The 15,772-nt window shown below is 39.9% G+C and overlaps 1 protein-coding gene across 3 annotated transcripts in view; it reads left to right on the top strand.

The window, feature by feature from the left end:
• RIC8B (RIC8 guanine nucleotide exchange factor B) overlaps positions 1-13,145 on the top strand; it is a 37,431-nt gene extending 24,286 nt beyond the window's left edge. For 2 of the 3 annotated variants that reach the window (XM_065679679.1, XM_065679662.1), the window contains 4 exons: positions 578-722; positions 875-1,019; positions 2,776-2,895; positions 12,056-13,145. In XM_065679679.1, the coding sequence (XP_065535751.1) occupies positions 578-722; positions 875-1,019; positions 2,776-2,895; positions 12,056-12,167 (522 nt within the window). In that variant the 3' untranslated portion in view covers positions 12,168-13,145. Of the gene's footprint in view, positions 1-577; positions 723-874; positions 1,020-2,775; positions 2,896-2,994; positions 3,145-12,055 lie in introns of those variants that run through there. The other variant, XM_065679670.1, reaches the window with a different exon arrangement.
• Positions 13,146-15,772: the final 2,627 nt, after the last annotated feature.

The following is a 15,772-nucleotide window of genomic DNA, read 5'->3' as shown; positions in this document are numbered from 1 at the left end:
TTTTCTCCAAAATCATTCTGAAATTTAGCTTGAGCTTTTCAGAGTGTTTTCTGGGAGAAAAACACATTTCCTCTATAAATGTTGAGCTGATTTTTGAAATTCACGCTAGTAGAACTTGCACTGTGACTTCTTTTCCTGCTTTTTCATAGTAAGTATATTAATTGTTCTGTATAAATTACCCATCATGTTAACATTGTAAGTTTCCTTAAGCTGGTATTTTTAATGCTAATGCCAGATATCTGAGCAAAACAAAGAAACAAAGAACATTAGGTCACTGATGCCTGTTGGCCAACTATTTGGGAGCAATCATTGTGCTCTTAAACTCCTAATAGTTGTCTTTCTTTAAAAGTCTGTGTTTGGGACTGAATATTCTTCTGCCCAGGATGGCAGGAAGCCTGATTATGTTAAGAAGCAAGAGTCATTACTGGTGCATTAAGCATAGTTGGGTTGATTTTATTCCTTCTTTTGAAGGAGCAGAGCTTACAGTATTTTCTTGTTCTGTTGACTGTTTCTGCAAGGATTGCCTAGGTATTGCCATGCATTCTATGCTGGTTTTCCTTGTTTTTTGTACTGCTAGGTGTTACCTCCATTAAGAGATGTATCAAATCGTCCAGAAGTTGGCACAACAGTGAGGAACAAGCTTGTGCGTCTTATGACACATGTTGACCTTGGAGTAAAGCAGATTGCAGCAGAATTTCTTTTTGTTCTTTGTAAAGAGAGAGGTAAAACTGTACTTTTTCTTCTCCCTTTTATATAAGGTCTTCCTGTAATTAGTGTATTTGCCTCTTGCTATAACTCTTGATTCTTGTAACATTACACTGGTTTGGTTTGTAGCTGATTATAGCTGAATGATTTTCTGTTTCACCCTTTGCAGTTGACAGCTTGTTAAAATATACAGGCTATGGTAATGCGGCAGGATTGCTGGCAGCAAGGGGCCTGTTAGCAGGAGGAAGAGGAGATCACTGGTACTCAGATGACGAAGATACAGATACAGAAGAATACAAATCTGCAAAGCCAAAGTATAGTATTGTTTTCAATTCTGCATATCCCGTTGCAGTTTAGATGTTTTAACATACTTATATTGTTTCAACTTTTCCAGAGAGGCCAGTTTTGGAATTACATGTTCTTGTATTAACTACTGCCTTCTGTTGACTTCATGGTCTAATAGTGAGAAACTCTGATAGCGACCATCATATAGTCATGTATCGCCATGGGCAGGGCTGGGGGGAGTTACCATGAGAATGATTTAACTTCAGTCTGACAACCTATTTAGCATTCAAGTATGAAAAGAGATTTTTGAGCAAATTGTAGGAAAAAAAAACCGTAGTAACCAACTTAGCAAGGGTGGCTTTTGCCCCAGATCTTCCAGGAACTCACATGAAGTTGCCAGACTGCTATTGTTTGTGGGGTGTATCTCTGTAACAGGAAATAAAGGTGTCAAGAGTGGCTCAGGGTTTTAAGCAGGACTTTGTGACAAAGGAACAAAATAGTAGGTCTAGTTTCAGTCACTTGGATTGCCTGGTAGTAACATTCTCTGAAGGATCAAGTAGGTCCATAGAAGTCATGCATCAGGAATCCAGTATATGTGTTTGAAGGATTCAGTGATCAGGTAAAAGCTCTGTCTGTTGATTTTTATTAATTGTATTTGATTTGGTGTTAGAGGTTTCAATTTGTCATGTTACATCTGTGCTTTTAATTAGGTTCTGAGATTGTCGATAGTGGGCATCTGAAGGATGTTCTTTTTCCGCTTTACTCAGTTTTCACTGAATTGCACAGACATGGTTAGGTGTATGACGGGGTTGTAGCTTACTGGAAGATTCTTATTAAGGAACATGAACAATAGACAGGATTAAATGTATAAGAAGTTTCAGGAATTATATTGCTTCTGTGCTAAGAAAGGAACTCTAAAACATGAGGTTTCTCTTTATTTCTGAACTTCAGGGTTATTTTCTCCCCCACTCTTTTGTCTCTGGTCTTTCAAAAGCCTAACGTCCAGTTACGTGCATCTGTTTAGTATATAATATCTATTTATTTAAAAGCTGACAATTAAATGAAACATTCAAGACAATTGTCACTTGATGTATGCATCTGATTTGCTGTACTGCTCTTAAATGTTTGTGGTTTAACTGCCTGAAAAGAGAATTTGCCCTTAAAGTATCCTTTAAAACTATTTCTCTGTTGTTTGCTACCATTTCTTTGTAGCCATTCACTTGTTTTAACAGTGGAAATAAAACTGGCATTGTAAATTCTCAAAGTAAAGTAACCTTAATTTGGTTTGAGCAAAAACCAGCATGGGAGGGCAGTAGTCAACTAATTCAACAGATCTTCATGGATAAGAAAACATAAATGGAACCTGTCTGTATTTTTAAAGTTAAGCCTGTACAGAGTTAGCTTCAAAGAGGTATCTGTCGCTGTTCCTCGTCTATGTCATTATTACTAATGACGTTGTCATTTTTTACCATCATTATTCCCCTGCTTTCAAACTGCTTGTGTATGTGTTATAAACATAACAAGTACTAGTGGACTGCATATTTCTGAGTAACTAACAAGAAATTAATACTGTGAATCAACAAGAAGATAATATCATGATTAATGAGAAAAGGCTACAAAAAAGGTATAAATATGAAGGCTGGCTCTTTAGTAAAAGCTTTGATGTGCAGTTCAGATAGTTATAGTCTTGGTTGTTTCTGTTGGTGTGTTCATCTTTCCACCTCTAAAGAAGATAGAAAATTGACGTATTTAGAAATGTAAACTGTCTTGGTTTTCCACCTCCAGCATTAACCTTATCACTGGTCATCTAGAAGAACCAATGCCCAATCCAATGGATGAAATGACAGAAGAACAGAAAGAATATGAAGCCATGAAGCTTGTCAACATGTTTGACAAACTTTCCAGGTATTGCATTATAGCTGCTTTTGAGGGCGGCAGCTTGTATCCTTGCTCTTTTCTGAGGTCTAGTCCTTCAAACTGGTGCTATAATCAACTTCTTTGCAGGATTAGGACCCCTTTAACTGCAGAGAAAAATCTTTAGCACTTCAAAGAAAAGAGTAATGTGTAACAGGACTTCAGAGGAAACCTGTTTTGGAGAGGATTGGACAGAATCAGGAAGATCTGGTGGTGAGGGGATCTGCCTCCTAAATGGATAGGCTGGTAAATGAAAAGAGTTTCTCCTTTTAAAGTGTGGGACACAGTCCAAGCCCAAGGCAAGTGTACTCATTTTCCTCAAGTCAATGAGGAGCATTTTGTGGTAACTACTTATGTCTGCTGCTTATAGGAAGAACAAATACGGTGTGAAAATACTTCTCATCAGAAGCAATAATTTATATAATAGACCAATTAAAAGGGAATTTAGAGTTAAGAATTATTGTGGATTTATTAGAGTCGAGTCAGTGTGGGCTGGATTACAAATGAGCTTTTATAATTTCTTTTAAATAACTGGGATAAGGCCATAAAAGAAGGTGGTACTTAATGTGGCATAAAGGTGTACGTTATTGATACAGGAAGTAGATTTTTACCTTACAGCTTTCTGAATACAAAAAGGGAACAGTCCTGTGCTGTTAACTGTAGCTTTTCTTTTTCCTCTTTGACTCAGTATGCCTAGAACTTCTTGTTTTTTCTTCCCTCATGCATGTAGCCATATTGGAACAATTACTTGTAGTTTGGTTTCTGTGGAAGCAAAGTTTTACATTCTTAAGGAACACTTAATGTAATACTGATTTACCAGTGAATTGAGCTGTAGGAATTTAGGTAAATATATTAGAGGATCGTTCTTCAAATATGGGAAAACTCAGCAGCTAGAAATGTGTTTGTGAGAGTCTGTAGATAATCAAACAAGATCTGTCAAGTGAAATTAGCAAGCCAAGTATTTTTGCATCTCTATTAAAGATTAGGAATACAGCAAAAGATGGGAGAATCTGAATTTTGTAATAGCTGACAAAGACTGAATTATAAGCAGGAGTGAAAGCAGGGAAGGATCTTGGAACAACTGACCTGAGACTGTCAGTGAAGTAATTCGGTACTTTTTCCACATTATTTGCATGGAAAACAAGTGTAGTATGTTACAGTCTTTTAAATAAAGAGAAGAAAATGGAGTGCACATGCAGTCTTCATTGAACTGCTGTGTAAAATGGGATGATTGCTATGTAAGCTAGAGAATTAAGACGCTGAGAATTAGGGGTACCACAATAAAATGACTAAATGGTCTAAAACTTTCTTAAAAGGAAGATTGAGACCAGAGATAAACTAAGACTGAAGACAAGTCTGTTGCTATCACTATAGCAGTTACACAAAAGTCCAAATGGCCTTACTGTAGCATAAGAGCCTTTTCAGTTTGGAGGATTGGAGGCACCTGCTGTGTTGCCTGCTTCAAACTGACAATAACTAAGCAGCTGGTGCCCTGTGTCACTACTTACCCTCTGGGCCAGTAGCTTTACTTTCACCTTGGGCTTTCTGTGTCAGTTACATCCACCTGCAGTTTTGTCTATAGTATTTAGGCTGGAAACTCTTCAGGACTGGGACTCTCTTTGTTGCAGGGGTTTTTGTTTGTTTGGTTTTTAGTATAGTGATTACTGTGGGACAGTGCTGTTGATGTGACCCCTTTTTAGGTGCTGTGATAACATGAATAAAATCACTTGACTGTTCTCCCACCCTTTTTGTTTACTGAAAATTGGGGGGTGAGGGGAAATGCTGGCAGGAAGGAAAAAGAAAAGAAGACTTTGTCTTGGGAGGCTGTGGGATGTTTTTAATGAATGTAATTGAGTTCAATTGTAGGGTTTGCAGATGTTAAATGAAATGGGAAGCTGCCAGTCCTGTATGCAAGAAGAAAGAGTTGTAACATGCTGATAGTAGTGGGAGTTCCTCCATGCTTTTTGAATTGAACACTTCTGCCTCCAGCTTGAGCCCTTTAGTGCTCGGAGTTTTCAGATACTTAAATCTACCAGTGGAATGCACTTCTTCCCTTGGTTTGCAACCTACAAATTTAAACTGGAGCTTAATTCTGGGGTTTGAATCTTGCTTTGAGGCAGACTGTTGGTGGCAGGTTTCCTGCTTCTGCTGGCCTTTGTTGTCATCAGACAAGGGGACATATACCATGAACTGAGCAGTTTCAGTTGGTGCAGTGCTTTGCTTATAAAAGGGGAGGAAGTTGGACAGGGAACAAACAGCTCCTTCTTTTAATCTTGAATGAGTTTATGTATCTGTGCAACTTGAACAAGAGCTTAGGGTGAACTTGGATGATGTACAGCAAAAACTGGTTTGCTTAATACACTTGTATTGTCCCGGTAATGGAAGCTAAGCTTTGAAGAGCTAGCATGCTTTTTTTACTGGAGAAAGGTATGAAACAAAAGGAAGCTGAAGGTCTGAAGAACTTGGTTTCCTTCCTGACTGATGAGGATTATCAGGCCAGTCTGTCACTGGGGTGTTCTAGATTTGGCTTTGACTGGCTCTGTATTGGTTTTGAAATGTTATCTGATGACGGATTGAAGTCAGAAAGCAAATTTGCAAAGCACTACTACTTCATTGCAAAGTCATAGCCTGCATTAATGGCTTCTGTTTACACTGTGCTCTTTGTTTAGGTTTATTGAAACTCTAAGTAGTAAAGTGGTATTTTTTCCCTTGTTCCGTAAGATGCCAGTGGATTTTTATTTTCAGCACTGGCACTGAAGAATTGAAACTGGTTTGAGATGATGTAAAACTAATGCATGCATGCATTTGGGCATTTCAGGTCTTAGTTCCGAATTGTTTCTGTTCTGTTAGATTGTTGGTATTAGGCCTGTTCATGGGGTCATTGACCATTAAATTAAAATTAATCACCCAGTTTTGTTTTATCAAAATGTGTGGAAGTAAGATGAATATTGTTTGTGAACCCAATGTATTAGCATAGACTTGGGTTCTATGAAAGCTTTTATAGAAATTTAATATTTTGCTCAAATTCGGCTAGATGAGATTACTTTTTAAAATCATTATATATAAATTATAAGTGTAAATGAAGATGAAAAATCTTGATACTGCAGCTCTTGGAGATGTAGATGTTACTTAGGTAGTTTGCTCAGTGCCTGAACTTGGCCCTGAAGTAGCTATATGGGCTTTGTCTGGAGTAAGGGCCGATACAATCTTGTTGATTCATTGAGAATTGTTTGGTGACTGTAAGTCGGTGTCCTGTGCATGTGATGCACATCTTTCAGCTTTGAAAAACTCCTCAAATCTGCAAAAAGATTTAACTGAACCTTTCATTTTTGCAAAATATCAAGTTAGCCGCCTTAAATCAGGGTGGTACGGTATTCTGTCTGCTGATATAATGGATTATTTGAGACATTCCGTGTTAATTAAAATGTCTGGAAAAAATGCTAGCAGTTTTTTCTGTTATAAATGGTAGGTAGAATTGTATATTAATTGACTAATTTAAAATGTCAGGATGCTTTTTCCAAGCCAACCTTGTATTAATAGCAAGAATCCTTTTGCTGATGAAATGGTCTCCAATTATCACAGCTTGGGTTTTGTTGTACATTGAACAGAAGTCAACAAAACGAGTATGTAAGAGAACCTGTCTAAATAAGCAACCATACTCATTAAAAACACAAAATTAATCATAGGATCAGTGAAGAAGGCAATGTTACATAGGGGTTTTTTTTCCTCCCCTTTCTAGCCATAGAACAAAATAATGTTACATGAAAGGATCGGAACTATTATGTAGTACTCAATTATAAGGAGGTGAATAGGTCCCTAACATGCCATTTTATCAAAGGAGCAGACTGGTGTTTACATGATGGCTGTTTGATTACTGACGCTGTCATTAATTCTGTGTGTCAATACTGCCCTATAGCACATAAAGCAGACAAGAAAGAGTTACCCTTCAAAACAAGGGAATGATTTTTGAGTTGTTAAGCTAAATGGCAAGCAGGAAGCTAGAACTTGTATAGCTACATTTGAAGGGACTCTTGGGAGATCTGGAAGTGGAAGAAGAGAATGCATTTTACCAACTGTTTAATTATGGTGTGTTTCTAAGTACACTTGAATAGAATGCTTTGTTTGCATTAGAAAAATGAATGTTGCAAGAAGGTGTATTTGACTATATGAGAGGCCACATAAGGATGTTCAAATATTTCAGATATGCATAAATACGCACACTGTGTACTCATATACATCTTCATGGATACAGAAGTGTTCCCACTGCCACCTACTGGGCTGAAGCAATCTATTTTCTGCCCTCTATAGATGTACTGGAAACATCCAGTTTCTGGATAGCGAACTGTCTTCTGAGGCTATACCTGCCAGTTTCTGGTGCTTTCCTTGCCCCCTTGTATCTCACCTTAAGTAGAACCTTAACTATATACTACTTAAGGTACTGTTGCTCACCTTAGCACATCCTCAGCTAACCCAAGTTGTCAAAGTTCAGTTGAGGTATCTCAGTGCTGAATGGGCAACATTGCTAAGGTAGGCAGAGCTGAGACCATTTATACCAGGTAAGGATCAGCTAATTTCAGTATGGTACTGAAGTGATGCCCTTTGCAATCCAATCCAAAATTCTGTTATTTAGCAGATAGTTGTTCCAAACTTCTGAAGCTAGCTCTGTAGTCAGTCCAGATCTTTTCAGCTGTTTGTTTCCCTCTCTGTTTTTCCTCTTTGAAAACCAGGAGTAAGCTTGTGTGGAGTCAGAGCTTGCAGTCATGTCTTCACTAGTGAAAGAATGCCAAGTTTTCCACAGTTTTAGGACTAGAGCATAGTTAGGAAAAACTTAGGCTGATACCTGCTGCTTCTCCTACTTCGTCTTTTGGTGGCCTAGAATATCTGTGTCTTCATACACTTCAGTTTCACTGGATAGCATTTGTCTGAGGAAGGATGTATGGACTTCATCCTTCTCATAGAGAGAGAACTTGTAACAACTATCTTTCATCCTGCCAAGGACTTGAAAAGCAGGAAGCTCCTGCAGGAACAGAGAGGTAATTGATAAATATCTGTGTTATTCTATGAAATCTGAGCTCAGCCTAGCTCATAGTTGAAGACCAGAAAGAAGGAAATGCACTGGGAATGAACCTCAAATGCACTACAGAATGATTCATAATGGTGCATTTTGAAATGAGTACAGTGAACTGAGAAACAGGCTTTTGAGCATCACCAAAGAAGATACAAATGCATGTCAGTGACTCAGACTTCTGCATTACATTGTCATGCAAAACATGTCATGCAAAAGACCCCCACAAAAACCACAGACCAGTACTTGTGCATATGGATGTCTTATCTATTATATCTGGTGTTCAGTGTCTCTCCAGATGACTCACCAGGAGAGCAAAACTTTGTGTCAGGTTCTGTAGTGCATGTAGCAGGATGTAAAAGGGAAATAGCTGAGAAAGAGCCATGTCTTTGAAATTGACAAATGGTGAGATAGGACTTATTGATAATATTTACAAACATATTGCAAGGATCCCTCCATGAGGAGAGGGAGGCCCCCACATAAGGGGACTTGGGACCATGTTTTTCTGTCTCTTTCCTTTTTCTTGAACTGTTTCTTTATCCTTTAGTAGCTATTATAATTAATTACCAGTAATAAACTGTAAATGACTAGTTAATGATGTGATTCTATGACTTTGGGCTACAGTGTTAAATGCTGCAACCTAAGAATATATGTTACGGTTTTTAAAACAAAAATCTAGGATCCTCTGAATTTAGAAGGCAAGCAAAGGTGATGTTGTTCTTTGTAGCTATGTATTTACTTTTAGGACTTAAAAAATACGAGTAAGGACTTACCAGGGTATTCTCAAATACAAGTGTAATAGATCACTATTGAGGCTTGAACTTGAGTAAGTGACACTGAAGAATTGTTGCAAGATTACAGATTTCAAAGGGCAATTGGTTTGTATTAAGGTGTTTGAAAGCCAGAAAGGCCTTAGATGTGTAGGAAGGTTTTCCTGTGAAAAAAGTTTTTGCTATTAGATGCAACTCCAAAGCCTAGGCTCTTCAGTATGGTCATTACAAACCTTCCCTGGCCCCCAGCTTCCCACCCAGGCCTCCTTAGCCAAATCACAGCCGTTTCTCCAGGTCCAGTTTCTCATGTATTGAAATGCCACAGGCAGTGGGATTTGTGAGCTTATCACTGTAGTATCTGATTGCCACATCTGTGCAAATAGCCAGCATTTATCTTGCTAGTCTCTGCTCTTCCTGAGCAAAAAAGACTCTTGGAGACTTAATTGAACTGCTGCTTGACTGTACCATATCCAGCGTATGCATGCAATTCATAGAATCAGAGAATAGTTAGGGTTGGAAAGCACCTGAAGATCATCTAGTTCCAACACCCCTGCTGTGGGCAAGAATGCCCCACACTAGACCTTGTCACCCAAGACTCTGTTGTGGTCTGTCTTGCTGTTCCAGTGGTTGTGTTAAGGTTAGCTTTCCAGCTGTGTACAAACAATTTCTGTCCCCTTTTTCAGGCAAGGTAGTAGTGCAGACCAGGCAGAGAGCTGGTGAAATGCCTTTGCTTCATAGAATCATAGAATAGTTAGGGTTGTAAAGGACCGTAAGATCATCTAATTCCAATCCCCCTGCCATGGGCAGGGACACCTCACACTAAACCATATCATGTAAAGCTCTGTCCATCCTGGCCTTGAACACGGCCAGGGATGGAGCACTCACAACCTCCTTGGGCAACCCATTCCAGTGCCTCACCACCCTAACAGGAAAGAATTTCCTCCTTATATCCAATCTAAACTTCCCCTGTTTAAGTTTGAACCCATTACCCCTTGTCCTGTCATTACAGTCCCTGACGAAGAGTCCCTCCCCAGCATCCCTATAGGCCCCCTTCAGATACTGGAAGGCTGCTATGAGGTCTCCACGCAGCCTTCTCTTCTCCAGGCTGAACAGCCCCAACTTTCTCAGCCTGTCTTCATACGGGAGGTGCTCCAGTCCCCTGATCATCCTCGTGGCCCTCCTCTGGACTTGTTCCAGCAGTTCCATGTCCTTTTTATGTTGAGGACACCAGAACTGCACACAATACTCCAGGTGAGGTCTCACGAGAGCAGTGTAGAGGGGCAGGATCACCTCCTTTGACCTGCTGGTCACGCTCCTTTTGATGCAGCCCAGGATATGGTTGGCTTTCTGGGCTGCGAGCGCACACTGAAGCCGGCTCATGTTCATTTTCTCATCGACCAGCACCCCCAAGTCCTTCTCTGCAGGGCTGCTCTGAATCTCTTCTTTGCCCAGTCTGTAGCTGTGTCTGGGATTGCTCCGACCCAGGTGTAGGACCTTGCACTTGGCATGGTTGAACTTCATGAGGTTGGCATCAGCCCACCTCACAAGCGTGTCAAGGTCCCTCTGGATGGCATCCCTTCCCTCCAGCATATCAACCGGACCACACAGCTTGGTGTCATCGGCAAACTTGCTGAGGGCGCACTCAATCCCACTGCCCATGTTAGCGATGAAGATGTTAAACAAGACCAGTCCCAACACCGATCCCTGAGGGACACCACTCATTACCGGTCTCCAGCCAGACATTGTGCCATTGACCACAACTCTTTGTGTGAGGCCATCCAGCCAGTTCTTTATCCACCGAGTGGTCCATCCATCAAATTGATGTCTCTCCAATTTAGAGACAAGGATGTTGTGTGGGACAGTGCTGAACGCTTTGCACAAGTCCAGGTAGATGACATCAACTGCTTTACCCTTGTCCATCAGTTCTGTAGCCCCATCATAGAAGGCCACCAAATTGGTCAGGCAGGATTTCCCCTTAGTGAAGCCATGCTGGCTGTCACCAAGCACCTTGTTGTTTTTCATGTGCCTTAGCATGCTGTCCAGGAGAATGTGCTCCAAGATTTTGCCAGGCACAGAGGTGAGACTGACTGGTCTGTAATTCCCCGGGTCTTCCATTTTCCCCTTCTTGAAAATGGGGGTTATATTTCCCTTTTTCCAGTCGTTGGGAACTTCACCTGACTGCCATGATTTTTCAAATATGCTGGCCAGTGGCTTAGCAACTTCATTCGCCAGCTCTTTCAGGACTTGCGGATGGATTTCATCAGGTCTCACTGACTTGTGTATGTTCAGGTTCTTAAGATGGTCTCGAACCAGATCCTCTCCTACAGTGGGCCTAGGTTCTTCATTCTCTTCCCCACTGAGCCATGGAGTTGTATGGTCTGTGGCTTGGGAGGATGGTACATGTGTGTTAAACTGGTAGTTTTAGTGGGCTGCTTTTCAAGCAAGGGGTACATTGACATCAAACCTCTGCTCCTTTATTTAAGGTGACTCCTGAATATTTAGAGGTATTCTTTTTTTTTTTTTGGCTGGAAATCAAAATGTTATCTTTGCCCTTACAGTGTTTGCCATAATCCACATATAAATGAGGTGATAAAAAGTAAGGATTAAATAAATCTTTGCTAATACTTTTTGATTGGCTTAATCAATAATTAATCATCTCTTAGATGAGGCTGTAGCTTGTGGAGTAGATATAATTGGATTAGCTGCTGAGAGGCCTTTGGAGCTTTGAAGAGATTAAAATGGCTGTCAATCCTGTAATTAAACTGCCACAAACAAAAGCAATAGTATTAGAATCAGTCAGCTTTTTTTTTTAAATGAATCAACAAGTACTTACCCTTAATAGTGGTGTAGGCAGAGTCCGTTCTTGTAACTGGTTTATTTCCTTCAACAGGGTGAATATGTATCAAATCATTGGTTTAATTGCCTGGGCACATACAGGCCAGAGTGGCAGGTGAGATTTTAGGAAGAAATGGCTGTCAGGGAACACTCAGAAGAAAAGCTGGTTTGTGTATCTAAAACAGGGAACCTGCTCTGTGTCTTGAGCCTATTAGGCGCTGACTTTTCATGGTGTCTTTAATTGGCTAAGTAGGTTTGGCCTACATGAATGAAGTCTTTATCTATCCTGCTCTTCCCCTCCCACCTATTTTGGAAGGTTTTTTGTTCCTCTTTCTTCAAAACAGAGGGCTTTAGCAGAAATAACTTCCTTTTAAAGGCTCATTATGCACTAAAGCATATACTGTATGTGACTGTATTATACACGTGTGAATTGATATGTGTGCATATGCTAATATATATTCTTCTTTTAAATCTCTTACAGAGATGAGCTTATAAAACCAATGGGAGTGCGGCCGGATGGTACAATGGCTCCTTTGGAAGAAGCAGTCAGCCAGTACCATACCAACAAGCAAGACAGTTCAGATTCAGACTAAAGCATCACCTGCTTTGCTCTCAATTCTCCTCTAATCCACACATTTCCTTAGAGCCACAACATCTTTTATCTAGGCATTTTATCCTCACATTAGCCAGCATTACTTTAACTCTTTTATTATTGGGATATTTAAATATGGCATAATGTCTGAATTTTTATTATGTATGTTTAAAGAACATACCAGTGTATTAGTTTATGGACTTTATTAATTTAAAGCTAAACGTATTTCAAAGGGATAAAAAGCGAAAGCCTACAATGTAAAATAAAACACAAACACTTCAGTTTTCCAGAATCCTGTTTTCTGAACTCTGTAGGTTTTCTCATTCTTGATATTTTATTTTTTTGTATTGTCTTGCCAGTCTTCCCCTTTATATAACTGCATTGAAAGAAGCGTGTTTGTTGAATGGCATTAGGAGCAGAGGGTGTTTAAACTTGGAAGTCTGACTGACCCTGTGAAGCTGCTTTAACTGTTTTTTTTAAATGCCACTGGATTTCTTAGTGCTACACACTTCTGTGGTTAAGCTGCTGCTTAGGATTTTACCAATGTGTCAGTCACTGACTGCTGCTAAAATTACCTTTAAATTGGGAACAAGATGATGTATGGCGTTTGTTCTACCTCCTCTGCCCTGTTAAGACCACACAAATATACCCCGGCCCCCATCTTCAGTTAAGTCTTCAGTTAAAAACATCCCTACTCAAAGCAGCATTCAAGTATGTACACTTAAATGTTGCCATGAATGAGAGTGGACTAAAGTGAAGTGCATGTGCGAGTGTTTTACTGAATTGGGGCCTACTTTTGGAAATTAACGGGAATGCCTCACTTGAAGGGAAGTCAAACTAATCAACAAATATTTCCTTTTAGGGAGAACTTAGGAAGCGATGGGATGGAGAATGGGAAGGTGGGAAGGAGAAGAAAGTGTCTTCTTCTTTTGACTCTGTACTCTTTTAAAACAAAGATTAAAGTTTTAGACGTGCTGCACCACTGTTGTTGCCTCTTTGCCTGCTTGGTTTCTTGCTCTGTGTATTAATGAATGAAGTGTTCTTATAGCATGAATTACATGAAGAATGATCCATGTCTAGTTTGTAATTCCTGGCTTTCTTGGTTTGGGGGTTTTTTATTAGAAGCAAACACATGCCATTCCTTCTGAACCTCTCAGAGGTTGGTGGTTTGTCTTTGCTTCCTATAACTTGACACTGGTTCGCTGAACTAAAGGAGTTGGTGTTTAAAGACCTTTTGAAGGGAGGACGTGGTGTGAAATCATGCTGTTGTTTCCCATGTGAGGAGCTTCTTCCACAGATCTCCTTAGCCTCCTGAAAAGACTTAAAAAGAAATAATATAGAACTGTCCTCTCAAAAGACAGGTTTGTTTTCTCAAAGGATACTGTCCAGCTATAGTAATGACAGGGGTTTTTTTGGGTGAGGGAGGTGGACAAAAAAAAACAAACAAAGAAATCCCAGGGGAACTTAGGGACATTGCAAACGTTTCTGTATGCTGGGTCTCAGAAACGTAACACTGGGTTTAGCATCATCCACTGAGGACTTGGAGCCCAGTCAAGGCAAGCATTAAGTGCACTGTGGGTGCAAAGACTTTATGAATCCTCCGTGAGGAGCAAAACTTCACTAGCTCTGTCAATGAGGTATTGAGTGTTGTCTTGGCATCAGCTGAGGCCGTTTCTTGGAGCTGGAAAAGCAGTTCTATATAGGTTGCTATAAAGAGATGTGTACAGAGCATGTAAAAGAGCTAAATCTCCATTTGTTGCTTCACAAGTTGTAGAATATGCTTCTACAGTTAGTGGCTAAAGAGATGAATAGAACAATCATGGCTCCAGGGATTTCATTACAGATGGTATAGCATGAGGTTTTGTGGTCTGGCTCCTGGCAATTGCAACAAGGCAACAATAGTTGCAATAAACAGTTCTCTTTCGTTTATCTTGGAAATTACATGCTTGTAGTAGGTTTTACAGACATGGGATGCTGCTTCAATTAGAAAGACCAAGCATAGGCGTTTCTGCCTGAATGCCCTAGCTCAAGAGCGATTTTCGTAATTGGGTTGCCTGTAGTGCAGGTTGATCTATTAAATTAATAACTTCCACTAGTGCAGCATCCCTTGCTCCAAAATGAGTTTGTGGAAGGGGTGCTGCAAGATTTTTGCTTTGTCTTTGAAACATAACATAGGTCCATCAATAGCTGGAGATCTGGGAAAATCCTGGGACGAAGTTCCTCCAACACAGCAGAGCCTCTGCTTCCTTGTGTGATGTTTGCTCTTCAAAGTAACCACGTGTGTGTTAAGATGGATGGGAGTCTGGAGAAAAGTAAAATCAGTATTTGGTGGGTTAACAAAAAAAAAAAAAAAAAGGTGTTCCTTAAATTCTTTTCTGAGAAATTACGATTTGCTCCTGTGCTTATTCTCAAAGATGAACCTCCAAAAGTGGAGGCAACTGAACCCTATTTAAACCAGCAAATGGGCCAGTGAGCCCAGTCAGATTTGGCAATGCTTTCTCTTTCCTCCCCAGCAGAATACAGAGGTGCCACATCTGCATTTGAAATTCCTGTTTGAGGGGACCATAAGAATCTGCTCAACTTGCAACATCTGGATGCCGGGCAGTCTCAAGCCCGGAGAGCGATGAAAGGTTTGCTGCCTCTGCTCTGTATGGGCTATTCTGTATTATGTGAAATACTTATATTTGATTATATAACTTTGTTTCCATTTTTCCTCCAAAACACTCAAGTACAGTTGACTTAGAAAATGCTGTAATCAGAAAAAGGAAATCTGAGTAAAATGCCAAGAGGTTCACTAGTGGGTTCCTTGGATGCGTACCTTTCATTCCCTAAAAGCCTTTCATAGTCAGTCCCACATATATGAACTTGTGTTTCAGTCTTTGTTTTGGCATCAACAGTCTGAAGTACCACAGCTGTCATTATAGCTTATCAATGATTTGGAAGCTTTGCTTTTTTTTTGTTTCCCATTAGAGTTAGGAAACAAAAGATGATGGGGAATTGCTGAAATTTGTCAGGATGCTTTGTTCTTTTGCAAGATGATGCAGATGCATTTGTTTAAATGCTCATGAGAATGTCCTGGCAGGTATTCCCAAATGCTAATTGAAACTTCATGTGCCCCAGAAGTGATTTTCAGGAAAAGGGGACGTTTACAGTCTGTCAAAAATGTTGTCATGAGAGAATCAGCAGAACTTTAAAGAAATCTGCCAAAGAGAAAAATGACATTAGCTTCAATATTCTGAATAAACAACATTGCTGTATGTGAGTGTGGCCAAGAGCTTTCACCCTTTATCTAGAGTTTTTTCCAAGTACCTGGAAGTCTGCATTAGCTTAAAACAACCCCAACCAATTCAAAGTAAAAAAGAGAAAGAAACTAGGTTATAATATATTTCTCTTATAGCTCTTCAAGCAATAGTCGTCTTCTACCCGAGTGAAAAACTGGTTGTCAAAGGTGGCTTTAAGGAAGGGAATATTACAACGAAGCTGCCGTATTAGTTGGTTGCCAAGTACCCTAGGTCCGAAAGAGGAAAGTAAACCCCAAAGTATACAAGATCCCAAATCTCCTGAAGGAGCATTCCGCAACATTGTACTTCACCTTATTACCACAAA

This window comes from Lathamus discolor, chromosome 1 (genome assembly GCF_037157495.1).
Source record: "Lathamus discolor isolate bLatDis1 chromosome 1, bLatDis1.hap1, whole genome shotgun sequence".
Taxonomy (NCBI): Eukaryota; Metazoa; Chordata; class Aves; order Psittaciformes; family Psittacidae; genus Lathamus; species Lathamus discolor.
Note: the sequence above shows the minus strand (reverse complement) of the source record. Positions and strands in the feature narration are given on the sequence as shown.